Genomic DNA, 27,681 nt, shown 5'->3' with positions numbered 1-27,681 from the left:
TCACGGTGGTGCCTTGGCACCACTAAAAATACCCTAGCCTCACCCCTGGTTGCTGGTCTACAGCTGGAGCAGAGGTTACAGCACAGTACAAATGGACAGAGAGCCCACAAAAGAAAACAGACATAGAGCATTTGAAAATGTGTACTTTTTAATTTTGCTCCCTTAGGGTGGGGGTGGGGGGTTCCAGGTCAGAGTGAGGAATGAAAGCAGAGTATCACATCAATCCATTACACAACTTCATTTATTGTCATAAATACCTTATGTGCAATCATTCATTCAGTACAGTACGCCAGACTCAGCCTAGAAAACATTTGATTGTACACAAATAAAGTATCTCATTTTTTTTTTAGAAATCTTGTTTCTCTCTTGGCAACAACCTAAAGAACATATCAGAAGTTTTTTTTGATATCCCCCCCCCATTTGCTTAAAGTTTAACAATTACAGGAGGAAAAACAACAGGACATATTGCCATTCGTTTTAAACATTGGGTGAGGTTAGGAAAAGAGGAATCACATTTTGTTAATATTGCTTTGTTGTGGTCGAACTGACCAGGAACTGGCCAGTAAACCGAGACAAAGGTCTTACAGAGTGCCTTTTTAAACCAAACCAAACACAGCAACCTGTTTTTCTCTCTTTTTTATTTTTATTTTTTATTGTCCTCCTTAAGAATGCAACATGAAAAGTAAACTCAAGTTTTGGATTCCGCTTCAGCCAGTTTGAACATTTAAAACTCAACCAAAAGCATGGCATTGCGCCGGTCCATGCGAGCAGACATGAAGAGCGCCAAGAGTTGAGCATCGGCGCAAGCACACACATCTGCACCTTTGGATTGCTGCCTGCCGTGCAAACACCGACACGAGAAGCTGGAGGACTGACCTAATAACTGATGAAGACTTCATCGAGGCTCTAATGACCGCAGCATGGTTAAACATTCAGTATAACCTCAACAGTTTTTAGCATTGAATTTGTTCATTTAAACTGATTAACACATATTTTCTTTTTTTAACAAACACAAAGACACTAAAATTTAACAATAGAAATTCAACTACTATGCCTCTTGTCAATCATCAGTGATTGCGTAACTACTAAAACCATTGGTTGGCCATCATACTCCCAGACCACTAAATTACAAGATTTTAGCCTGAAACATTAAAATTAGTAATGGCACATCGCTACAATAATCTTCAGTGTGAAGAAAAGGTAACCACAAACTGATATATTCTGCTTTTGGAGAAGTGTAAGACATCATCCTCGTTGTCGGTGACATACACTTGTTATCCTTACACAAACCCTTAAGACAAAGACACAAGCTAAGGTGTCACGTATAAAAAAAAATAAAATAAAAAAAATGTTATGATTCTCTATTTGATACAGTTCATTAACAGTTTAAAAAAATGGAGTGAGTGGAGTCAAGTTTGCTAGATCCTGACTGATTTACCCATCTTTGGGGACGTGGGTACGATCCACTTAACCTTTCAGTGTTGCTGAAATAGCCCATGTAAACAAGGCGAAGGCCTACATCTAATCGACATCTCTCTCTTTTCTCTTTGGGTATAGAAAATGCAATTAGTAAAGACCCGGACCAGTACTTTGGGAAGCTGTGGCAGTGTTCCTTAAATGATTGTTGCATATACGAAACAGAGTTTAGGAATTTTCAGGTTTACAAGCAAAGTCCGTTGTGCACTGTGGTGCTCGCAGTCCAAAAGCCTACATCATACAGACATATACAGTACAGCTGACTTGAAGCAAACTAAATCAGAAAACATAGAGATGACATGTCAAAGTACTCGGAACCAAACATTGCGTTTTTTGTGAGCCACAATCAATCATGATTTTTTTTTTCAAAAGCAAAACAGCACTTAATATAAAGTCTACAATGATTTGAAACGTCTGGACACTCCCTTCCAGTCTTCTCTCCAAAAGCCCCCTCAAGTGTGGTTTGAAACATTTTACTGACTTTTTCGGTCATCCTGCAGGCCACATGATCATTCAGTTCATTAGTTCAAAAATAAGGAGGCACGCTGGGAGAGTGATGAGGGTTAGAATTTTTTTTTTTAAAGTAGTGCTTAGTTACATCTGTGTTTCAATGGTTTTACCACCCCCACCCCCCAGCCTGTTACTATGACGGCATGTGAGTTGAAGTTGAACTCAGAGTACTGGGAGCACTTAAGGAGTACAATATTAATGGCCATTACCACGACTAACACAAGCTCACACAGCAAAATAGTGTTGAGATAGGGAAGGGGGTTGAGTCAAGTAGAGGAGGGGGGTAGGGACAGGTGAAAAGTTTCTCTAGAGACATAGTACAAAGAGAGGTTAAAGTGGAGAGAGGAAGTCAGGAAGAGAGGCACTGAAAGCCCCCCTGAATGTTCATCAAACTGGCCACTTGGTTTCCTGCTGTGTTTAACCCATTTATCATTCAAACCCTGTAATACACCAGTCCAATCATCCTGCCATATTTCACATCTTCTTCCACTATATGATCAGTGTTCTTCTCTCTGTAGTTGTCCTCTTTAAGTTGGGGGGGGGGGGGGGTCAACAGGGAACAGGTGGAGGTGGTTGAGAAAGAAGCTGAAGGAGGCCCAGCAAGAACGCTCATTGCTCTTCTAACCAGGAGGGCTTATCGGCCCCGGGGGGCCTCAACTTTATGTTGAACTGCTTCAGCGTTTGCTCCAGCTGCTGCTGATTGCCAGCAAAGTATGCAGAGATGGCATTATGGAAGAGAAGGAGCTGCTTATGCATCACCTTCACCTGAGGGAAAAACATGATGACATAACGTGAGTAAGTTTGGGAATGAAATCCATCTTGTTACACAAACAACTGACTCAAACCAGTTGTGGACTAGAATAATGACAATGATGCAGACCTTCTCCAAAGACCAACCTTATTCTCCTCCAGAAACTTGAGTTTAATGATAACATCTGAGCGAAGACGTTCATACTTTTCCTTATGGACTTGGTACTGTTGCTGAGCAGCATCTATACGGGCCATGGTTACAGCATCCCTCGGACCCATACTCAGCTCTTCGAGGTCTGTCCGGTAAGCGTCAAACTCCAGTCTACACGCACACAAAGGAGTGGAAAAGATGCAGAGCTTTAAGAAAAAGACTAAGCTATTCAAAGATCCAGACATAATTCCATACCCCATATAATAAAAGAGAGAGCGCAGGCATCAAATAACGACATTCTTGGATATGCAAAACAGCTTCCATTTCATCACTCATCTATATGGGCTCTGTGTGTGGACAAGTTATCTAAAACATAGCACATATACTGCTAAGGGTGGTATTATGATCTCTCAGAACTTATTTTTAAGACGTGTCTAACTTTGTCTTTTGGCACCAAATATCCAACATGCACAGAGCAAATGGTCGACACCAACATTCCCAATCCAGCATCGGAGGGGTTGGGGGATATATTTGTCAATATCTGCTAAAAACCCCCATCTGGCTGTTTCTTGCTTTAATAAAGAACATTCATAGTTAAATCATTTAAAAGGTTTTTGGTTTTTATATAATGCATGAAATAACTGAATGAATAATTTACCCCGCAGTAATCTTTGTGCCACTTGGGGGCAGTGGACACAAGCGGTAGTATGTCACTGACATCACCACTTTCTCTGAGGTTAATATGGTGAATTCGGCAGCTTAAAACCCATGTTGAAATACTGCCTCTCTTTAAGCCTTTTTCTGCCTCCAGGTAAAAATAGCTGCGTTCAGAGCTATTAATTGCTGTTACATATTCACAAGTGCTGAAAGCAGCTGCCTGCTGTTGCTCAAAACAACACTACCATATAAGCCCAGATGTGTCAATGTCACTGCCATTTGTTACTTTTCAGCATTGTAAATGTCCAGCCTGTTGGGCTGTGTTCAGATTGCAGAAAAGCTTGGCAAGCATCAGTGAGTAATTCATGTCTGTGTCTGTCTAAAGACTGGTGTTCTCCATGGTGTCAATCAGTCAGGAGTGCACTCAGAATCATCATCATCAGTGCAAACTGAATTAGAAGTGACAGAGAAATCTGTTTTGAACAGCTGGAAGCATGTCTAAATCACATTTAAAACCACCTCTGAATATTGCTTTGATTGCATTCATCCATTTTCTGCTGCTTATCTGGGATGGGGTTGGGGGGGGGGGGGGGGGGGGGGGGGGGGGTGCGCAGTTCAAGCAGGGATCTCCAAATATTTCTCTCGCCAGCAACCTCCTGAGATTATATTGTATATAATCTCTCCAGTGAGTCCTGGTCTTTCCTGTGGGACATGTCATGTCCAAACCACCTCCTTCTGGAGGCGTCCAGAGAGCATCATGACCAGATGAGGACCAGAAGAGCAGCAGCTGTACGCCACGGCCCTCCCCAGCAACAAAGCTTCTCACCCGACACCCAAGGATGAGCTCAGCCACCCTACAGGTGAAGCGAATTTCAAGATCATTCTTTTGGTTAGCATTTATTTCTTCACACCCTGGAGCCCGGCCAAGGGAAGAAGAGCACCTGGTGGTCCGGCCAGGCACAGCCCATGCAGGACCACCATGCTGTGGATCCAACACCTGTAGGAGGCACTGTAAGGATCCAGTGTGAAAAGGATTGGGTGGCAGCCTGTGGTGGAGATACCGGTGTGGTCTCATCTGTTGCTGTCAATACTTTCTAGAAACAATCTGAAAAAAATCTAAACATCTCTGAGCCCTCAGTTTGAACAAAGCCTTCAGTAAGAATCTTCTGTCCCGTAAGTGCTAACCTTGCATTTTCATACATCTTGATCGTCATCAGGGTGTCCTCCATAGTCTTGTTGACCAAAGTGTTGATGCTGGACACAAAGAAGTTAACGGCACCAAGTAAAGTCTCCCCGTTCTTGCACAGCAGCTTCTGAGTCTCTGCATTGTATCCAAACTCATCCTATAAAGGAGGTAAACTTTTATTTGTCTAGATGAAGAGTAAAACACATATAGACACCAGAAAGCCACAGCTGAAAGAAGGCAACAGAAATATTAGATTAGCATATTTAAGGGTCTCACCCGTAGCTCTGGAGATTTCTGACTGAGGTCAGCAAAGGTGTCACCCAGCGCATGCTGCGTCTGCACCATGTTGTAGAAATGATTGGTCAGTGCTCTGGCCAATCGAAGCACAGTCTCGTATTTTCTTTTGGTGTCTCTCAGCACCTCAATCTGAGCCTCCAGCTCCAGATCCACAGTCCGAGAACCCCGTCCAAAACGCTCTGAGATCATTTGCTTTGTACACTAAAACGAGAGGGGGGGGGCACACACAGAGTCACTTACACAATGCTTTTCCTTTCAATGACTGTATTTTCTTATTTTCTTTTTAAATGGCAGAGCCTCAGGTACCTTGTAAGTGTTGAGACCCCATTTCCTCACAGATTCTAGTTTTTCCACAGCCACACCGCGGGTCGCTTCGTCTGCCGTCAATGACAAGCTGCTGTTGCTGTGGTGCATGTTGGAACCTTAAAGATGAGAGCAGTGACAAAAAAACAAACAAAAAAACTGTTATACAACAAACATGAGCAAAACCTTTAGGAGGACAGAAGACCCCAGCTAAGATTAGACCAAACAGGAATGACTGCCACTCAAAAGCTTCCTACATTTAAGAAAGACGAAACTAAAGACGGTCTCTCAAATCTGTTATCTTCTTAGCAACAATTAACCCTTAAACCACTGTAAAACATGAATAGATGTGATGAAAGTAAAAAACAAAAACAAACTTACAGGCAAAGTTGGTAATACAGAGGAAGACACCAAGTTATTTTAAGGACTGATTTGAAAAGATTAAGATGAAAATTCTGGCATATTTTATATTTATACACACACAGAGGGCATCGACCTCACCCTTTTTCCTTCTTCAGTACCTTGGTGATCGTGTGATTGGCTTTCTATGTGACAGACGATAGAACTGCTTGAGGGAACACTACTTCGCCTGGCTTTCATACGCAGGTCTGTGAGAATGAATGGGTGTTCGGTGAGCGAGGATTGATGAAGGAATGATATGGGGTTGGGATGAATTAAGGTAGGTAGGGTGTGTGTGTGTGTGTGTTTGTGTGCGGGGGTTAAATGTATTTTTTATGTTTAGAATTGGAATCAAAAATAATTTTTTAGACATAATTTTATTGTGTAAGTTGGAAAAAGCATAAAAAAAAAAATTTATGATATGATGGGGGTGAAAGGGGGGGAAATGCAGGAAAAAGAATGATAAAGAACAAATATTTAGGAGGGAATTGTGGGGAAAAAAAATGGAGGACAAAGAGAAGCAAGAATAAAGATGAAAAGACAACATTTAGTGCAAGACAATCAGTGAATAATGCACACAAATGAGTGAAGATGATGACAAGGCGTCTGAATTGCAGCTGTCCTAAACTTGATAAGACATTCAGGGAACCAACAGAAACTGACATGACAAAGGAAAATTGTAAAATTAAAAGTTATTATCAATAATATCAAACTTTGTCGTTTATTTTCAAGGTCTTGAAACACTGCGATACAAATAAAACAAAGTGTTTCTGTTGCAAGGTCCAGAAAAATCCCTCTCTGTGGAAAACACAAATGTGTGGACTCATTCAGGGATTATTTCACAAAGAAAACAAAGCACGAGCCAAAGGAACACCTTGTGTGTAGTAGAAAAAAAGCTGCGCCATGTCCAAGGACAGGAGCAGCAAGCAGACTTAAAGGAGAAGTTTGTTTCTGGCAAAAAATACGTTCATCTACTCACCGATAACAGTTTGGTGATGTTTAGATCATTCGAGATCCACGTATATATCCATATAACTGGAGGGAACAGGGCATAGACAATACAGCCTCTAAATAAAGCATTATCTGTCTTTGTATTCGTATGTATATATGCGGATCTCGAGTGATCTAAATATCTTCCGATGGTCCAGGTTTGAAAAAAACGAACTTCCCCTTTAAGTTTAGTGCCTTTAGTCCGCTGAAAGAGAAAATGTGATGAAGAGGGATAGAGAAGCTGGCACCCAACCACCTAAAAAGATTGTTTTTAAAAAAAAAAAAGATTAAACACACACGCAGTGTAGAGAGCATTTTTCCAAAATGAGATGCCCGTCATATGAAATTCATCAAAAACAGAAGAAACTCTAAATGACACCATGTTTTATGCATCACTTTTTTAAAGTGAACAGATCTGACATTATACAAATGTCCCAAAACCCTCCAAATTTGATTTCTATCCCAATATGGAAAGAAGCTCTCCATTATTAGTATTAACAGTTAAGTCTAAGCCACCTAATCCTGTAACTGGGATCCTTTTGTTAAACTCTGGATTGTAGCGTACAGCAGGGCCTGAGAGAGAATGGGACAAAAATGCAGGAATGTTAGCATCAAATAATACCTAAAATTGTGCCAATTCCCTCTGAAACTTTATTGTATACATATTACACATGAAAAATCTTGGATGTCCTTAATTAGAGTTATTCATCTTTCATAATGACGCAGAAAAATATTACTCATTGACACGATGATTAGATAATAGAAATTTAAGTAAAAGCACCAATATTCGACATATCAAGCAATTCTTGACATGATACAGCAGCATACTGTCTGACATTTACAAGCAACACGTTATTTCAGTGGTGTTGGCATATCTAGAAGTTTGTTATTATCAATTGGGACATTTTTGTAAAGCATAACTGTGAAATTAGACTGTGGAATAGTATTTATGATGGAGAAATTAACACTGAAGGACACAAAGGCTAGTTTAAGGTGTATATTCTGGAAAACCAAAAGACAGGAGAGCAGTTTATAATCACAGATCCAACTCTCTTTTCCTCTGTTGCAATGAATGCCAATACACACAATGCATTCAATTTCTTATTTATTTGAATTTTGCCTTTTGTGTAACTTCCCTAAATACAAAAAAGACAAAAGAAACAAACCAACACAGATTACCACTGGGTTCAGTGATCAGTTTCATGAACACACAGTTCAGGAATAAAGCATGTAAACATGTGACTATCAGACATTAATTTTTTTAAACTATTACAGCTCTAATTGGTTTGGAGCCCAAGTAAAAAAAATAAATAAAAAAAATAAATAAATAAAAAAAAGAGAAAAAGAAGTGAAGCGATACCTTTGATTGAGCTGGTGGAAATAATTTCTTCAGCTGTTCCTCCATAGCCTCCGGACACGATGCTCGTCTCGTTGAGATTGGGACCCGATACCATCACCTGCTGTAGGTCCTACAAAGTTAATAAATCAAAAGAAAACAGCAAAAGCAAAAGGAGGGGTGGGTAGGGGTGGGGATATGTAGACAGATTATAGTATAACTTGAGTATCAAATTCATACAGTGGGCAATGTAGGTTAATAAGTGATACACAAGAGAGGGACAAACATTATTTTACTAGGAAGGTTAGGAAGCCAAGAGGGAAGACGAAAGCATGTGGAAAACAAAACACAAAGTGCCACTAATACAGAACTGCATTTCCTGCCACTTTGAATTATACACACACCCGTGACAGTCCTAATTAATATAGATCAGATAATATTGATGTGCAGGACATTTGCCATGTATAGTGGCAGCATTTCAGCTGCCGAGACTGTTTGAGTTTAAATAGCTCTTTTGCATTAGCGTTCATGTTAAATGTGTTTTCAGGCATGCTAGTCAGGGCGGAGTTGATTTATGAAACAATGTCAGATCTTTAATCTTCTGACATCCCAAAGGATACTCCTGCCCTTTTTCACCTCATTGATGCAAAGAAGATATCCTCGTTAACCCTTGCTATTACTCTGTGGTAATTCACATAGAACCCACACAGAGGGGCGACTCAGCCCAGCATCAGTGTGTGTGTGCTTACACACACACACACAAAGCTTGCGTCTCTTAATTATCTGAGTGACAAACTCCAGGTTGCCCATACACACATAGCAGTGAGCAGCGCTTCGACCCGCAAGCTGCCAAGATGCACAAAAGCATGTGAGAAAAGACCCTCAAAGCCCTACGCACAACTGACAAAAACTGTTAACTGTGGAGCCGTTTCCCAAGCAACGCAAAGTTTCTGATGCCTCACAATCAGTCTGCGACATTGATCTATTTATTTTAATCAGGTGTGAGAATAATACATTTATACTCTAAGCGCAACCATAACAAAAAATGTTATTGGGTTAATGGATTATTCTTTTTTTTTTTTTTAATAACGTAAGATGGTACAATTACGTAGAGTTGAATTAAAAAATAAATAAATCCTACATTTCTCCTGACTATGGGTAAAGTCCTTCAGAAAACTGTATGTTAACATGCATCACTTAGGGCTTAGAATGCAGCGAGACTGTGATAAGGAAACCAGAAAAAGGACTCTCCGGATGGGAAGTAGCCATTTCCTCTGTGTAAACAACATACTTTTGTTTTTTTTTTGGTTTCAAACATGTGATTTGTGACATTGGAGGTCAAATGTCATCTGTCAATCAAGACAGAACTGTGCAATACATCATGAGCATGACATAATGTTTAGTAAAATGACACCGTTTTCTTTTGATAAGTCTAAAAACTACTAAGAGCTTCAGGGATCGCACTCAGACGTCAACTAACTGCTCACACACACAGGACCTAGACCACATTAGCCCACAGCACAACACACAGTAGAAGACTTTGAATCTAACAATAAGGAGATGTTATCCTATGGTTATGATGAGATCAAAGTGTTAGTTGTAAGATTATTGTTAAGACGACTCAGTTGGGAGATCTCTCAGCACATTTCTTGTTTGAGAAAACTTTTTTTTTTTTTTTTAGGAATAAGGTTAGCACGCAGCACAACAAGATGCAAAGAGGTTTGCCGTATACAAGTGGTGAAACAGACCAAGTCAAACCAATGAGCAGTACTACACACCAACACCACACACGCATATATACAAATTGCCTGCTCACCCTGGTGCCTCTGGAGCTCCCTACCTTCTCATCTAAGCTCCACTGCAGCTTTGCAGCCTGCACAGAGATGGAGGGGTGGGGGGGGGGGGTGGGGGGGGGGGTGGGTAGGGGTCCAACGGACACAATAAGAACAGAAAAAGAAAGAAACAGAAAAAGGAAAAAAGGGACAAAAAAGAAAAATCCATGACTCAAATCATGAAACAAGCTACAACAGAAAAGTTCCAACAGACAGCAGTGATGCAAAATGGAAAGCAGTGATGACTGATACAACAGCAGGTCAGATTCATCATTTGGCTGACTAATATGTCAGAATTTCAAATGGACCAGCTTTCAGACGTTGACATTTTAGCATGTTTGATTCTCCGTCTCTAAATTTTCACCGAGGTTCTGCCGTTACAACAACTCCCATCGCTGTAAAATGAAAATACACATTCCAGTGCGAAACAGTTAAATTATCAGCATATCGATTCATAATCGCACAAACTTTAAAGACGAAACAAACATTTAAATGAAAAAAAAAAGAAATAAAAATCAAGACACAGTGTGAAAACACACACATACACACACGCACCTAAATTTGAGAGCCCAAACTCGAGCGAATGTGCCATTGTAACAATTTCTTTGTGATCATTCAAGTTTATAAGGAAAGCCATTATGCATGTGACAAAAAAAAAAAACAACTCCATGTAACACGATGCAACTCTATGCTGGACTAAATTGATGCGTTTTCTATCACAAACGTTATTTCAACGTAATTTATCCTGCCATTTTCTGTATAAACAGTAAAGCACAAGTAAATATTAATGCAGCCAAATTCCCAATAAAGCCAATCCACCGGAATTCCCATATTTTTCTGTTTCTTTTGTCAGACGGCTGAACATATCAGAAATTGTGACTGGAAATCAGACTGTCTCAACTTGTGGTTGCTTAAAGCATTTCCAGACTGCCGTGCTGCTCCAATAAAAATCCTGATTTTAAAACCACAGCGTCATCCGACAAAAATAAAAATCATCATTCAAAGAATTTAAAGAGCACGCCCGTGCAGTGGATTCGGCTATACTTACGCATACAACGAGCTCCCGCTGAGAAAGTTAGGGGTGGGAAATTGTCTCGGACGTTTCTTGCACTGTCCACAGTTTCCTGGCATTGGACGTACTTTGGTCAAAAGAAAGATTTGGCTCCCGTGAATAATAGGATAAGCGAGGGTGGGTCCAATTAAAGGACAAGGTCGAACTCTAAACGTAGTTGGATTCAGCAGGGAATGTAACTGTACCGTATGATGCATTGGCCTCAAATTATCCAACCATGCCATCCAGCTGGGATTCTGACAAAAAGCTAGCTAGCTGTTCTGCTTTTATCACAGAAATGCATTTTCCATGGACACAAGAATTGGTGTGCCCCACACATATGTGCGACTGTGAGCTGGGATGCACACAAACATGTAAAGGCCAAAGGCTGCAGCCATCAAAAGTTCTATGTGGAGCTAGCTAATTCTGCCAGCATGCCATAAGTTTACCACGACTGTCATTGAAGAGCAAAACACCCATTTTTCACGGCTGAAACAGTTTGTCGTTACACCGACACAGTTTGAGTTAGAATAAATCACGGCTTTGCATCACCAAAGAATGTGAAAATAAACGTGTCACAAAAAGCGAAGGGCGGCCATTCGCTATGTTATGTGTGTGTGTGTGTGTGTGTGTGTGTGTGTGTGTGTGGTTGAATAACTTGCAGTGATTTTAGATTAGATTAGTGAAGCATTTTTACTTAAGATACACTTCCCTCTCGTTAATTATTTCTCGCAAATATGGATATTTATACAAGGACAGTGGGTCAACAGTTGGAAAAACATTTTACATAAACTAAAAGTCTGTTTTAACAACATTTCCTTGGTTCTGTCAGTGCATCTGTTTATTTTTCAGATTTGCCTGGCGTTGTGGCATCTGTTCAACGTGGGACAAAGCCGACGCAGACACTTTGTTCACGTTACATCTGCTCCAAAAATAAATCGATTTAAAAAAGCGCTTTGACATGAAAGATGTAGCACGGATAAAAGCTCTGGTGTAAAATGTCATATAACTGACCCACTTCACAATTTCAACAATACACCTGAGATATACATTTTGGATTTATGCAATCATACGTACAAATTCATCAACCCTTAACTGTGCAGCGAAAAAAGTCAAAGCTTTTGAAAATGCTCATAGACACGATGAGTCACTGTAATGCCTCTGATTCTTTTTGCCAGGATGCTCCTGGCTGGCAGTCAATCGCATATCCGTCAGAGTCAACCTGACAGTCACCATTCCTTTTCCGCCACGTGCTTAGTGATGCATCACCAGAAAAAAAAAAAAGAAAAAGAAAAAAGATTTTTGCTCCCTTTTAAACTGCCAATCTTCATCTCTACTAGCATGACCAATATGGACGGCTACAGCTTTAAACTTGAGTGCGACGCAGCAGATATCCATCTGATGGTTGTCACCCTCGGACAAAGCACTGCCAGTTTCAGATTAATTGCAGAGTTGCTATGACAACTGGTTAATATCCAGAACTAAACAGTGCAGCTGAACACTTCGCATACATAAACACATTGAAATGAGGTAGCCACACCAAATGGTTGCTTCCCCACAATAGGCTGCTAAGAAATTAGGGCTTTTTTTTATTGATTTCTTTTTTTTTTTTACTACTCCGGATGCACACTGCTTGAGCAGACACACAGTTTGGTGAGCAAACAACATTGAATGCCAATGATTTTTCCAGGATCTTCAGTCTGTTTGTCCAACAAGGCGTGTCCTGAGATCCAGTAAAATGAACAACCAACTTGAACTTACTCTGCAACATCACTGTCATTTCATTCTGGACACGAGACACGAAAGATGAAGCGGATAGATTGTTCCTATTCAACTCTTGCACTGGTGTCTTTTGCCTTCAAATAATGTCCCTCACAAGCTTATTCGTCCGTTTCAGTATCCCTGTAGGGTGAAATATCTGAAAAGCTAGCATTTAAGTTCGATACCCAGTGTTAGGGCTGACTCCATAGACATGATTGTAAGCCGACACACAAGGTCACAACAGCTGTTAGAGTGAGCGCCTCGTTTCTAAGGAGACAGGTGAACTTTAATACCTGCTCTCCCTGTGGGATTGCTGGTGTGGATAAGCAAGCTGTACAACACAAGGACTTTTGGCAGTGTACAAAAACAAGAAAGGAAAAAAATTTGTGGAACAAGGCATTCGTGGACGAGGGCAGAGAATATCACATTGGATGGGTATTACATTGAATGCTGCGGTACATGCAAGCCCCAAGAGAAGGGATATATATATAGAGGATGTGGTGAATACGGGTACATTAAGGCAAAACGAGAAAAAGAGCAAGACTACTGTGAGTGTCTGGCTCCATATTAAACAGCCAGCTTTGGCTCCTAAACCGCACAGCACTTGGGTGGCAAAGTATGGTGTGAATGCTATGAAAAGAAAAAGCACATTAAGCTAACCATGTGACAGCTGTGAACACTCCTCACCGCTAAGATCTCAACTTGAAACGACTGAAGGCCCATGCAATTAGTCCCAAACTAAAACTAACACTAAAAACACGAGATCAATCAAACAATAATGCCACTTGGTGATATCACCTGCTCAAGACCGTCGTCGACTGGTGAGTTCTCAAAGGCCACGCTGACCGTGATGAAAAATAATACTCAAAAAGAGTGTTTTAAACGATATTTGGGGCCTGTTTTTTTTTTTAATGAATTTTGAGGCTACTTCACACCGCAGTCTGTAACCAAACACATCGCTTTTCCACGTTTCCATAGCATGTAAGTCGACCCGTTTCTGTTCACGTACCACTGTCCCAGCCTCAGAGCTGTTCCAGGTGAGCTGTGGTGCCAAAACATAACATGTCCTTGCCTAATATGAACTATGAATAACAATTAATTACGTATCATGAAAAATGTTGGAGAGCTTATTATTTTCTATTATGTCATGGGCCTTCTTGAATTTCAAAAGCATTGGATGTAGGGTTTAAAAATAATGAGTCAAAAGCATTTAAATAACAATTGGATGTTAATTACCATGGCAACAGTTTAAGCACTTGGGTCAGCCCTCTTGGGTCAGAAAACACAAATATGCAACAATCCCACATCATGGCAACGGTGACGAAGATCAAGCATTCTAAGTACGAGAGCTTTGCATTTACAGCATACAAAAGAAAACAAGATAACTTAATGTTGACAAGTAATGAATACAAAAATAAACAACCCCTACATACCCTCCTCGGTTTGCTGCAGTTTGGTTTTGAGAGTGGAGGTTGTGTTTTATTGGGTTACAATGTGAATAAACTCTGTCTCCTTGTCCAACCGTTTCAAATTGGTTTAAATTAAAAAAAAAAATTTAAAAAAGGGAATAAACCACACAGTAGTCTGTCAACTGATACCATAACTGTGACCCACCTGTTCAAGGCTGTCATCTTCTGGGAGTGTGCCTGTGTCACCGTTACTGTTGATAGGAATCTCCATTGTGGCAGCCTTACTCATGATGCTGTCTGTCATAATGCACTATGTCTGTGAGACAAGAAGAGAAGAGAAGACAGTGTGGACACTGCAAACGACTGGGTCAGAATGAAATGAGAAAAACACTGAGGCCTAAACGCTGCTTGGAAGAGGAGACACCAAAGAGCTTTGTCAAAAACGCCAAGTCATTGTGCAGATGGGAATATAATTATCACCAACAAGCACGGAGGTGGTTTTCAAAGAGCGAGGCTACTGCCGGAATAAAAACAACCCACCTATGAATAAACACACACACACACACACACACACACACACGCATAATAAATCAAAGTACCCCCCCACAACAATGAGCTGTCGTGATGAAGTGCCCACTCCATTCTGAAGCTCAAGTAGTGGACAGCAAACGTAACCATCATCTACCCGCCTAAAGCATGAGACAACAGGAAGACGGCGAGATGTTTACGTCGGCGCTGAACAGTTACTCTAACACACATCACACGTGCAATTCAGCCACAACGGCAGCCTGCGAAAAGAACTCTGAACAAGCAATAAATACTGCGCCTGTTTTATTAAAAAAAGATTTCTTAAGCCATGATTAATAAGTTCACGTGGAATTAGATTTGTGCAAATAAAAATCATGGAAAATTTCTTAAATATCTAACAAAAATATTAATGTGTGAGAGAAAATAAACCCCAATGCAGCGTGATGATGTCATAAGTAATACTTGTGATTTGAAAACAAATAATCTCTGCTTGGCTGATTCCTTGTTTGTAGTTTTTGCACTAAAGGTCTCAGGTGAGAGGTTTTTATTTTTATTTTTTATTTTTAAGGGATTACTTTCCATTGGCAGCTTGTTGCTCGCAGTGTTACTGCGAGCAACAAGCAACAAGCATTGATCGGGAATAGTGTGCAAAGACTTTTCGCTCTTATTAGTCAAAAGGAATTCCGACAAAATGGGAAAATGTCGGAAAATTTAGACAGGGAATCCTCATCAAAAAGTCAAAAAATTGTGATTTTGGGCCTTAACGAGCTTGAAAAAGGCATTTTTAGAGGCCTTATAACTCAGCCATACAGCATAGCACAGACCTCATTCAAAGTTTGTAAGTGACAGGAGACTCTCGGCTTTAACTGAATCGAAGGGTTTGAATATATTTAATACGGCTTTGACACGACGGCAGTTTACGTTTGAGGGTGCCAAAATGTCAGGTCTGGCGTCTCACGCACTCAAGCTCTCACTCTAAAAATCATTAATCACGGATGATTCAATATGACCAGCAGACTCTTCTGGTTTGGTGGACGCTGAGCTGTCATCATTCACTAACAAGCTGCATGAGATTCTTATGCGATTTAAACAGTAAATGTTGTTCATAATACAGTATTTTGTCTGGCCTTCGAAGATGACACCAGATAACATTAGATAACTTGCCATTTATATCGAATGCTGGCTAAATAACCTTACTGGAGCTGTACAGGGAGTTTTTAGGTTCACAAGTAGTTACATAAACTATGTGTTTGTTACCATAATGGCCAATCTTTATTCCTGCTCTTAGATGATAAAGGTCATTTATTTTATAACAAAGGTAAGCTATCAACCAAAAGGGTTTCCTTATCTTACCTTATTCTCTGTGGGCGATGCAACACTGTCAGACCTGAGCAGAACCCAAATAAACCTCAGATGTAGTCCAAGGTAGGGCAGCTTTATGTTAAACTTGGCTTTATTCAACAGTTGAAATCACAGAGTATCTTAGGCCGGACCAAACACTGTGCATGATCAATACTCCCCGTTTAAATCCTGCAGGGACCCAATACAGCTAGTTAGTGTGTGATGAGATCTCACAGTTGTGTTTCCACCTAAACAAACCTGGAAAGTCCGTTTGCCACACTGAGTAACATCAGGGGACAACAAGCTGTTACTAAAAAAAACAATAACAAGCCAAAGGAAATGAACCCTCAATAAATTCTGCCGCCAAAGACTGATGTATCAGAGCTGCATACGAAAAGGCAGGAAGCACCAAAGGAGAGAACCGTCAGCCTACACAGTTGAGTTTATTAAAGCTTAACTGGGCCATTAAATGCCCTTGTGACAGCGTATACATGGAAGGTAGCAGAATCGAGTAAACGACGACAGTATGTCCGACACAGACGTTCAAGACTGGCTATGAAATAAATATTTGATCGCAGCAGCAGTCTGGAAATCACTGAGGTGAAGGTGAACTGAAACATAGTTCCTGATGGGCTGATGTTTATACATCTGACAAAAGAAAGAGGAAAATACATCAATGAGAGCAGCTTTTTCTGGGAATTCAGCCGTAATAATTTCCCCTTACAATTCACTGCTTTTACAAAAATAGACAAAAAAGGTAGAAGTTTGGAGCATGTGCAGAGTGCCTAGGCCCACGAGTCTATATGAGAGTATAAATGTAGGAGTGATGTGATCCCAAAGCGCATATCTGCAGTAGTCTTCCTGAGGTGTATGCCACACACAGCATGCGTTGACTGGAAGGGAAAAGGAATGAGAGTTGCTGCCAGGTTAAGCAGGTTTCTGGGAGTTTGCTCTCTTGCTTTGCCCCAATAACAGATGTTGTCTGAAGGCAGGTATGGCTACTGCATGTTTACATAGGCTCTGACCTCACTCAAGCAGGTTTTTCCGCTGTGAATGTACACTTGGCCATGCCCAGTTCATTTCACGAGGCCCCCCTGTTGACTTTAGTCCTGACTTGCAGCTGTTGTGTATTCCTTTCCTCCAACAGTGCTCCACAAAATTAAGACATCTTACGTCGTCAGACCTTCACGAAACGTGAAAATATAACAACATTATTGAAAAACACGATTGGACATGTTCCTCCTGTTGAGTGCTGATGTTAATCTACACAGTGTGGCCTGATTCTAGTCTTTTAAGCCCGTCTGTATCGATGAGAAACTGTGACAGGTGCATCAGCACAGGTGCAAAGTTCTCACACAGACATAACGCTTGATGGATTTCAGGTCAATTCTGTCCCTCTGCTGATCAGTCTTTTCAGTGGTTAAAATAACACTCAATGGTAGCTATTTGGTGGGAATGTGAACTCAATTTGAATTGTTTTTTTGAAGCGGATAGTGAATCTCCAATCAGAAAAGGGCCTGCTTCCAGTTCACGTATGCAGCTGTCGAGGAGAAATAAGCTTGTTAAACTGGTAACAAAGAAATAACAGTGAGTTCAACATGTGAGCTTCGGTGCTTCACAGCGATATCACCCGAGTCTTGAAAACCAGCTGAATATCATATGGGTCGTTTTAAGACGATTTGACTTACGGTGTGCTTGGTCCCGTCGTAAATACAGCGCTCTTCGGGAAGCTAACGCGCAAGCTAATAACAGGCTAACGGTAGCGCATCCCAGTTTTTGCCCGCAGGTCGTCAGTCCAAAGAAAACCTATCAACTTATCCAAGAATATCTGAATGTCATCTCAAGGTGAGGGGTTTACTCTAACAGCGTTTGTCTTCAGACTCTGCGTAAATAATTGTCTACCTTCTGTTTAATGAAGCCAGGGGGGGAGCGCTTTACGGAACTGACGTCACTGTGGAATTCATTTTGCAGACGCGCTCCGACCCAAAGAACGTCTATTCACAACAAGATGAATCACTCCGCGCACTTACCACGGTGTTACCAGCGTGTAGCTGGCCTTCGCTGTTGACACGAAGTCATTTTAGCACCTTCCTTTTAACGAATACTTACTACTACACATTTACGATACAATAATGCAACACAATGAAAGACCCTCAATATTTTAATAGTCACTCAATTAAGGAAATGTTGGCAAAAATATACTGTAAATTATCCATCCCCACGTGTTTACATGTATGCATTGAGCGACAAATGACTCGCTGTGGTCCATTAAAAAAGTTTTAGCAAAAAGTGAAAAATATCAACAGCAATTTAGGTTGCCATTTGATATGAAATCATAAAGACGTCATGATTTACTCATCACGGGGATTTTCATCAGTGTGAGACTCTTAGTTTTTTTCCCTTCGTCGCTTATCTTTTGAAGAATAGTTTGCGCTTGCTTGTGGTTGCCGAAGGCTAGAGTAAAAGTGAGTTGAACGTGTTATAATATTATCGTGCAGGAGGAAATGTTAAGGCTTACAGAGCTGTGGATCTAAAAATTTGACAAACTCCTTCTGTTCCAAAAAAAAAAAATAAATAAAAAAATTCTGCCAACAGCTGTAAACTCTATGCCTGGGGTCACCACCTGTACCAGCCAAGTCCCAGGGGAGAACTTTTCAGTGTTATATTTTGCAATAATGAATTGAGAGCATTGTGTGAGCGTTGTCATATTGGGAGAAATTGTTTGAGTTGTGTTTGTTTATCGTGGAGTCTTTTACATTTGCCCTTTGCATGAAAGAGATAGATCATCATAGGAGTTGGATATCCCCTGGACACTGAAATAAACTGGAGTTAAAACATGGGTTTTAATTATTACCATCAATTTTCGTGGTGCTTTATTTTTCACTTGTAATTCACAAACCTCAGGCTGCTGAGAGATTTAGCAACAATACTGCCCTCTGCTGATATATTATTGAGTGTTATTTTTAAAATATGTGTAAATTCACACACACAGACATAATAAAAAGACCAAAAAATTAAAATCACACTCAAATGGATATAATCAGATTCTTTGATTAAATTAGATATTTAGGTTTACCCTCTTTTTTGTGAGTTTCGTAATGTGCTTTGTAAATTTGGTGTACTTTATTTTCATTTCAGCGTGAGCTGTGGTGTGGTGGTTAGCACCACAGCAAGAGGGTTCGGGGTTCGATTCCTCTGTGTGGAGTTTGGATGTTCTCCCCATGTATGCGTGGGTTCTCTCCGGGTACTCTTGGCTTCCTCCCACCATCCAAAAACACGCATGACTCTAAACTGTCCCTGGGAGTGAGTGTGCATGTTACGTCCATTTGGTGACCCAGTCAGCAGACAATAACACGACAACCATGAAATCAAATAAGTCTCAGTGGAAGTGCACAACGTGGTTTATTAAAACAAAAAAGATGCACTGAAGTGGGGGAGGACGGGATAAAGGGATTGTCCCAAAACAAATGAAATTAATATAACAAAAGGAGGCCTACCTAAACTACCTCTGAAGAAAATAAAGTGCAAAACAAAATGTCTAACTGGCTTCTCCAGCAAAAGAACATCTCAAAACAGTACAGCAGTGGCACAACCAATAAACCTAGTGAGGTAACAATTTTCACCTACGTGTATGCAATAATGTAAAGGGTACCCCAACTTACCTAGACCTAAAACCTCCCACCACATACAGTCCAAAATACAAGTCGGAGACACCAGAAAGCCAAGGACAGCAACAGCACAAGCAAAAACCAAAAAGAGAGAACAGGTCTGGGATATCCTCCATTTTAAGGCCTCTCCCCTGTCACCATAGGCCAGCTGGGGAGGTAGAGAGCCAATGAGCAGCCGAGGCTGCTTGCACAGGTGAGCAGCGTTTCTGCTGCAAGCACCTGAAAGAAACACACTCAGAGGGGGGGGGAGCACAGACACAACACACACACACACACACACACACACACACACACACACAGATACACACATGCCTGGCATGTAACAGTGCATGTGTGTCCTCTTTGTCTCTATGCGGCCCTGTGATGGACTGGTGACCTGCCTCTCGCCCAATGACAGCTGGGATAGGTTCCAGCCCTCCCGCGACCCTTAATTAGAATAAGCGATATAGAAAATGGATGGATGGATGGACTTGGTTGTCAAAAGGAATGAAAAGAAAATTTGTCTGTTGAAAGAAAAACAAGCAGGCCTACACAGAGCTGTACATCAAACACGGTTTTGCAGAGGACAGAGGTTTATACCACAGACGAAACACCACAATTATGCGAGCAGACAAGGACGTTGATACTCAGCAGCTCAAACCTGCTCAGTTCCTTCTCGTGTGTGTGGAGATCAGCCTGCGTATAATTCAGTTCACATACGCAGCTCAGCGAACATTTGTTGAAAGAAACAGAGCAACTGTCAGGGCAAAACGCTGGCGCATACATCATTCATTCTGTAAATATACAGTTTATGTCAGCTGTGAGTGGATAAGATCTTACCATTACTGATGGGCTGTGAAGTTTCAAACAACTTCTGCAGTCATTCAGATACCCGGGAAGGAGGTGGGAAATAAAAGCAAGGGAAAGAGTGAGCGTTTTATTAATGAATAGATGGGAAGTTGATTTAAGTGCAGAGCCAAAAGAAACTCTTGTGGGAGATTTTTGGAAGGGGGTATGAAATGCCATATGGGAACATTTTATTAATGCAAGTGTGCTTTAATAAAGTATGAGCTTTTCAGCTGTCTTTTTTTTTTTGTCTTTAGTGCCATCACTATATAAATGTACGGTGTTGTGTTTAGAGCACTTCATTTTCCTCTTTTTTAGAGGAAAACTGAAATGTTTTATAGTTTGCAGACATGTTAACAATATAATCACATGGAGCATAATTACCAACAGCTGCTGCTACTGCAAATGTACAGTGTTGTCCAGTCAGATTATAGCCCACAGCCATCACTATCCCACTCAAGATTGGCCAGTTACCATGAATTTCTGCTTATTATGATAGTGATTCAGTTTTATTGTGTAGTTAATCTTGATTTCTTGGATTCAGAGGATTTATAGGTTTACCTTCACAGTATTGAAAACTGCTTCTCAACACTAAAAACCCTTGACTTCAAATCAAAAGCCATAATTCAGCTGCCTTGTGCTTTCTGTGTCAGTTTTATGTGTTTTCTTTCATGTGCAAATGGAGTCGTTTCACAGCATATCCATATAAAAAAAAAAAAAAGTAGCTACTGCAGATACCCAGCTATGTGTGACCACTCATTAATGCAATGGAAAGTGCAGCGTAAGCAGTGTGACGCACAGAGGAGGCAAGCTCCATGTGTTTTTTTCTGTTAAATGTCAGTTGTAGAAAGTGACGGAGAACGTTTTTGATCTTCGTTAGTCAGAGAACCACGTGAAGTCTGAGCTTGGCCGCAGAGCGGCAACTTACTGGAATCAGTAGATGTTATTCCTTACTCAGTCATTAGCGTGCAGACTCACCTGTTGACTCATATCAACACTAACAAATATAGGGAAAGTCTCGTGCCGACAGTTTTTCCACCAACCCTGCACATTCTGAGCTCATGAGAAGTTTTAAAATCTATTAAAGGTGCAGTTCACGTATAATCCACTCCATCCCATCACTTTAACTATAAAAGGATGACTGCATGTCTGACAGTTTATTCTATACCAGATGTGTCCTCATGGTGGCACCAAACTCCAAATTAATCTGAGTAATGCTCGTGTCACCAGTGTGTAGAAATATACACAAAGCAAATATATCGTGTAAAGCTGCTGCAGGCTAACATGCCACTGGCCTCATCATAGAAAAAAACAGAAGCTTTTAAAGTCATCTTTGCCATTATCACTGTAAAGAACATTTATGATGATGATGATGATGATAACCAGCAGCTTTTATGATCATTGGATGATCATCAGTATGATTAAAGGCCCTTACAGTGCCACTCACATTCATCTGCTGACTTCCCTTGTGGGCTCCTCAGCTTACTGTAAACATTACATTTAATGAACATGACAGTCACCACCAAACTGAGTCCAACATTGATGTATGGTCTTAAACAAACCCCACCAGCCTTGATTGCTTCTGTACTGCTAATGAGAAATGCTGCTAATAGACTGATGTTCTCCATTAAGTGTTTACAGTACAGAGAGACAAGCCACTCTCTTTTCAAGCCAAAATTTTTTGACCTCATAGTGGTTGTTTAGCTCCGAAGCAGCGAAAGCTTTGATTAGTGTGTAAAATGTACCGTACACACGCGCCTCTCCGTGTTTTAAGGTGATTAAACAATGACGACAGATCTTCTGAAGGCAGGGTGTTTAGTAGCAATGAAAAAACAAAAAGCTTTTCATTTTTTAAATGTACAACCCAATTCGAAAATAGATGGGACGCTGTGTAGAATGAAAGAAATGATTCACAAATCTCATAAATAAAAATACTTTATTCACAAAAAAACTTGGGATATTTCACTTTTTCATGGATATATACTGTATATGGGACACTGAACTGTCACAGACAATGAATTCTGTAAGGATTCCTGAGCTCATGTAGGGATTTTCATGACAGAATCAGTGTGTTTTTAACCAGGGCTTGAAAACGAAATTATTTTTCAATCGTTCCGTTCCGAACGGTTCAGGCATGTTTAACGTTTTCGTTCTTGCGTTCCGCCACCAACATTTCGTTCCTGAACCGGTTCGGAACGTAAAATATCGTTCGTTCTTATCGTTCCGGCAGTGTTTGGCGGGCCTATCAAGTCTACGTGTGTGGACTTTACCTTAGAATAGAGGTACTCATTAGTATTTGCCCTTGATTTACACCGTAGCTCTATGCCCAAAAATAAAAAAATCACCGGCAGCATCCAAAAACATTCAGATGGGCTAAAGCTGCGTCGACGTCACTTCCTTGATCTGGGAGCTTCAATGTAAGATGAGGGTTGATCTACTACTGTAGACAACAAAGTATATGCTATATTCTACATGAATTTTTATGTTGTACAGTTGTGGATTTATTTTATCAATGGAGAAATTGAGCAGCCTTGCTTTGTTGTCTACAGTAGTAGATCAACCCTCATCTTACTTTGAAGCTCCCAGATCAAGAAGTTTGTAGAAGTTTGGTGTCATGGCATGTGATTTTAGTGTGGTAATTTTGGAGATACTGCCAGGGTCCGTTAGCGCTTGTCCTAAGCTATTCGGGATAACTCAGTAACTCAGCTGATGTTCAGCCAAGATCGCAAAAACTTCGAGTGGGCTACTTGGCTGGATGTCACGGTTCAAATGACCCCAGGGTGAATCTACTCCAAACCATCACTTTAACTAGTGGATAACTAGTGGATAACTAGACTAAGTAGTGGATAAAGGAAGTGATTCGTGACAGCTGCCTGCATTGAGCCTAGCGGCAGAGAGGAGAGAGAAAGCTGGCGGCTTTTTCCGGGTGGTACTGCACTCTAAGGGCGGCGCCAACGAAGCAGTGCAGAGCAGTCAGAATGAATGTGGTACTATGAGATCCACCTTAGATGCAGCCATTGCTTTGGATAGAATTTTTTTATATTTTTTCATTTTTTATAATTTTCCTAAAGGCAGGATAAATTATCCTTTCAAACGGCACTTGGTTTGATTTTTTAGACTCACTAGATTTTTTTAAAATACACATTTATTGTCAGTAGCCTATTGCATCACGAGTGACGCCACACATGTGGCATCACTTTACGGCATGGTCAGTCCTAGCGCTGAGCTAGCAGAGAGGTGTTAGCTCAAATAGTTACAGATTCCAGCTCGTGTCAGCTGTACACGTTGGTTTGGCAGTAGTGCTAGCTGTCAGCTGGATGGAGATGGTATTGGGAGATCTCAGATCACATCGGCTGTACACGTTTAAAAGGTGTCGTATTTTTTTTTTTTTTCAATCCTTATTATTTGTAAATGGCATATTTTAATGTTAGGTGTTGTTGACAGAACTTACAAAATAGTGTCTTGTTAACTGTTGGGGTAAAGACGCCAACCGTTCACAGCATGTTATAAGTTAACGATGGTAACTACCAACGAGTAAACAACCGTGTATGAAATATACTACACAATATAAAATAATGTGTTTGAATGCTGTTTAGTCATAGCCTGACAGGCCAGACCATTCATTTTTTAATTACTTCGTGATTAATTCATTTGGTCTGGTAAAACCTGGCTAGTTTAGTCGTCCGTCCAGAGTTCAAAAAGTGACAACAGAAACAAACAAACGGAAAATACAACATATTAACTGATCAAATTCCGAAAAATAGTGCTTTATGGGACATAGTATGAATTTGATAATTGCAACATGTATCAAAGTAGTTGGATCAGTGAAATATAAAACACAATATACAAATATAATACACATCCAAATAACATAACAAACAAGGGCCCCTCCCCCCCAAAAAATAGAAATAAAGAACAGCAGTTGGCAGTTGTAGATTGGTCGGTTGTACGGGAAGCTAATGTTCATTCAGGATCAGTGGACGAGTGCTGTAAAGCAGCCGGTCGTAATCAGCCGTGCGTTCTTCAGATTCCGTTAGCTAGATGCTAGCGGAGACTGACTCGCAAATGTCAGACCTGTAAGAAAACAGAAAGATATAACTCCCAGGTTATTGTACTTTTGATATAAATCCACATCCCTCTGTCAGAAATCACAGTAATATTTTCAGGTTTCAGCCGCTAGCGGGGACATTTTTTGAGTTATTAGCGCCAGCCCTATGGCCAATCTCATTCTGCACTCGCTCGCCAGCGCCCCCAGACAAAATCAACTGAACTGCAGCCAAATTTTGTATAATGGGGCGAATAGGAAGCGAAACGGCTGTATGTAAAAGGGCTGTGCTAGCGGGCAGCGAAGTGAACGCACAACCGGAAGTAGTCTTTTTTTTTTCCCTGACAAAGGCTACGCTTTTGTGAAATTTTATCAAATATATAGAGAACGAAAAAAAACGTTATTAACCGGTTTTGTGGATTTCAGAATAACGTTTCTGTTCCGGAACAGTTGAAGACCATTTCGTTTTCGTTACCGTTTCCGTTCCTCGTAAAATTCCGTTCGTTTTCGTTTTTCGTTTTCGTTCCTTGAACCGGTTCGGAGCCCTGTTTCTAACACAATGCTGCCTGAGAGCCCGGAGATCAGGGTTGGCCAACCGGTCAGAGACTAAGAGCGGCATTTTTTAGTGTGACCACAAAGAGCCACATTATTTAGAAAAATGACCGAATTCTCTCCGTTCCATCCGTCTGTTCTTGACTTGCTCTCGTCTCGGTCACGTGATGCATCAACGCTGATATTAAACCCACGAACCGAGCAAAATGAGTCAAAAACAGGCGTGTTTGGAAAGCTTCTTCCCAGCGAGGAGACAGAAGAAGAGGCTGTGACCACCAAGAAAAAGAAAGCTGCATTTTGAAAGCATGTTTAAGCGTTACCATAGCGACCAGAGAGCGTTAGGAGGCAGAGAGTCGTTATGTCAGGAGGACGCTGTTAATAAAGTTACATACAAGTACACAGTGGATTCAAATTTATTATTATATTTACTAAATACCACAATGTCTGTGTTGGTCGTATCGTTTTATTTTGTAGTATTTATCCGCCACACCGTGAAAATATTGTCTGACATTTAACCGGTCCATGAGGCAAAAAGGTTGGAGACCGCTGCCGTATTGAACTCAAACAAAGCGAACACGCACATAAAAAAAACCACACAAACACAAATGTTGATATGAACGTAAGAGCCACATGAAACCAGACAAAGAGCCGGATGCGGCTCAGGACCCGCGGGTTGGCCACCCCGCCGGAGATCATGGACATCTAATTTGATTTTTGACTGTATCCCCTGTGCTTAAAGAAGTCTCCAGATTCTCTGAATGTTTTGATGATATTATATACTATAGATAATGGAACGTTCAAAGACTGAAATTGCTGAAAATGCTCCATAATTTGTAGTTTCTGAAGAGTTCTGAACCACTGTTCATCTTTAATTCTGATAGACTCTGCCTCTCTAAGGTGCTCTTTTCTGCTCATTCCCAGTCATGTTACTGATCTTTTGCTAATGAACCTAATAAGTTTTTAGTACCAATAACTTTACCGGCCTTTTGTTGAGATGTGTTTTTTCAAGATGAACACATCTTGAACAAGTGTCTCGCTTTCAGCATATATATTTACAAAGTTCTATTGTGAATAAGATGTTGATGAGATTTGTAAACCCTTGCATTCTATTCTGTTTATTTACTTTTTACACAGTGTCCCTACTTTTTTGCAATTGGGATTCCATTTCAATCTTTCTTTTCAAAGTCTTATGCTGCTGTTTTGATAAGCTAGTACGTTAGCATAGATGCTCCCAAAGCATAGATGTGTAAATCCTCCTCTTTAATTTCCATTGATATGTGGCAGCATTTTTAAAATCAAAACAGTTACACAGAAGTTATCACATAATTTCACGTAAATGCCCAATTCTAACACTTTATGCAGTATGAACTGGCTACAGTCAACTGCAAAGCACATCATGTTGCGCAAACACCATTAACACAGCTAGCTAGCCTGAACTATTGCTCAAAGTTTCTCATTTAATTTAATACTTAACTGACAAGCTTATTACTATATTTCTGAACTACTACACTACATGAAATGTTTTGATAAGTGTTTGTACTGGTGCATATTGAACATGATCTTGCCGTTGCTGTCTCTCCTGCTGAAGAATTAGTCATTTCACTGGAGGCTTTTGCAAATGTTGGAAACATTAAGTGTTCCATCTGTGCCAGAGATGTTGTTAATGCTTCCTGAGTTTATTTTTCTTTTGAATGCATCTACCTGTTTTTGGCTGAACACACTGTAGCTTGTTAAAAACCACACGAATGTGCAGCGTACACCATCATCGCATTGCATCTTGGGACACACACACACCAAACACAAGCACACAAACACACACACATGTGGCCAAAGGAGCAAGCTGTGAACAGAAGTGTTTGGCTTAGTTGCCAACATTTGTATTTTACAGATGGATTTGTTCTTGAATCTGCAGGTTTATGGTGTGCTCTGGCTCACACACTAGATCTAAACATTGCTGGAGTAAAAAAGGGGGCTAGCACGTACCCCCTCACCTCAAACTTGCCACACACACAGGCATATAAGAGGCATGCCACACACACACTGTAAGATAACTCCCACATCAAAGCAAACAAGCTAATCCATTCGGGGAAACGCCAGATCTTTATGTCTACTCATTAAAGGAGAAAAGATTTTACATGAAATAATAATAAACAATACCTTACCCCCAAACATTGACCCCACCTATGGTTAATCACATGTTAATGAGAGTCAAGAGCCCTTTTCCCAAAAAGTTATTTTTCTGAGGGGACACTTCAAGAGCCTTTTGAAGTGATTTGTCCTCAACAGGATTTGTCCAGTGATACGTGTTGGATTAGGGAGCTCTGGATGCCCTTGATCACCTCCACCAACCTTTGACAAGAATCATTATTGCACAAAATTTAAAGCATGACTACATCTCATCAACGTATGCCATGTTTTGTTTTTTTTAACATGTTTGCCTGAGTAAGGAACAAATACAAAATGCGGCCTTTAAAAAAGTAAGAGCAAGGGTTGTTTTTCCAAGTCAGGAACATGAATCAGGAGGTTTTCAACAAAACTGTATAGCACTACAGTGTTTAGGATCTGAGAGGACCTCCAACATATTGTGTACTCCTTGTGAGGACTCCCTTCTTTT

At 40.6% G+C, this 27,681-nt stretch overlaps 1 protein-coding gene across 7 annotated transcripts; it reads right to left on the bottom strand.

Moving 5' to 3' along the window:
• Positions 1 to 130: 130 nt before the first annotated feature.
• Positions 131 to 17,945, bottom strand: arfip2b (ADP-ribosylation factor interacting protein 2b). 7 transcript variants are annotated; one of them, XM_075487625.1, is made up of 10 exons: positions 17,666 to 17,945; positions 14,314 to 14,424; positions 9,896 to 9,928; positions 8,080 to 8,188; positions 7,236 to 7,292; positions 5,334 to 5,449; positions 5,007 to 5,228; positions 4,730 to 4,887; positions 2,884 to 3,058; positions 131 to 2,751 (listed from the first exon to the last, which is right to left on the bottom strand). In XM_075487625.1, exons 2-10 carry the CDS (start codon positions 14,410 to 14,412, stop codon positions 2,596 to 2,598), a joined length of 1,125 nt encoding a protein of 374 aa, XP_075343740.1. In that variant the 5' UTR covers positions 14,413 to 14,424; positions 17,666 to 17,945; the 3' UTR covers positions 131 to 2,595. The 7 variants fall into 7 exon arrangements, with proteins under 7 accessions (XP_075343740.1, XP_075343739.1, XP_075343743.1 ...); XM_075487624.1 differs by having other exon boundaries at positions 9,872 to 9,928; positions 17,666 to 17,944; XM_075487628.1 differs by lacking the exon at positions 9,896 to 9,928 and having other exon boundaries at positions 17,666 to 17,944.
• Between the last annotated feature and the right edge of the window lie 9,736 nt (positions 17,946 to 27,681).

Source organism: Odontesthes bonariensis, chromosome 16 (genome assembly GCF_027942865.1).
Source record: "Odontesthes bonariensis isolate fOdoBon6 chromosome 16, fOdoBon6.hap1, whole genome shotgun sequence".
NCBI lineage: Eukaryota > Metazoa > Chordata > Actinopteri > Atheriniformes > Atherinopsidae > Odontesthes > Odontesthes bonariensis.
This window is presented reverse-complemented; position numbering and strand designations above follow the sequence as displayed.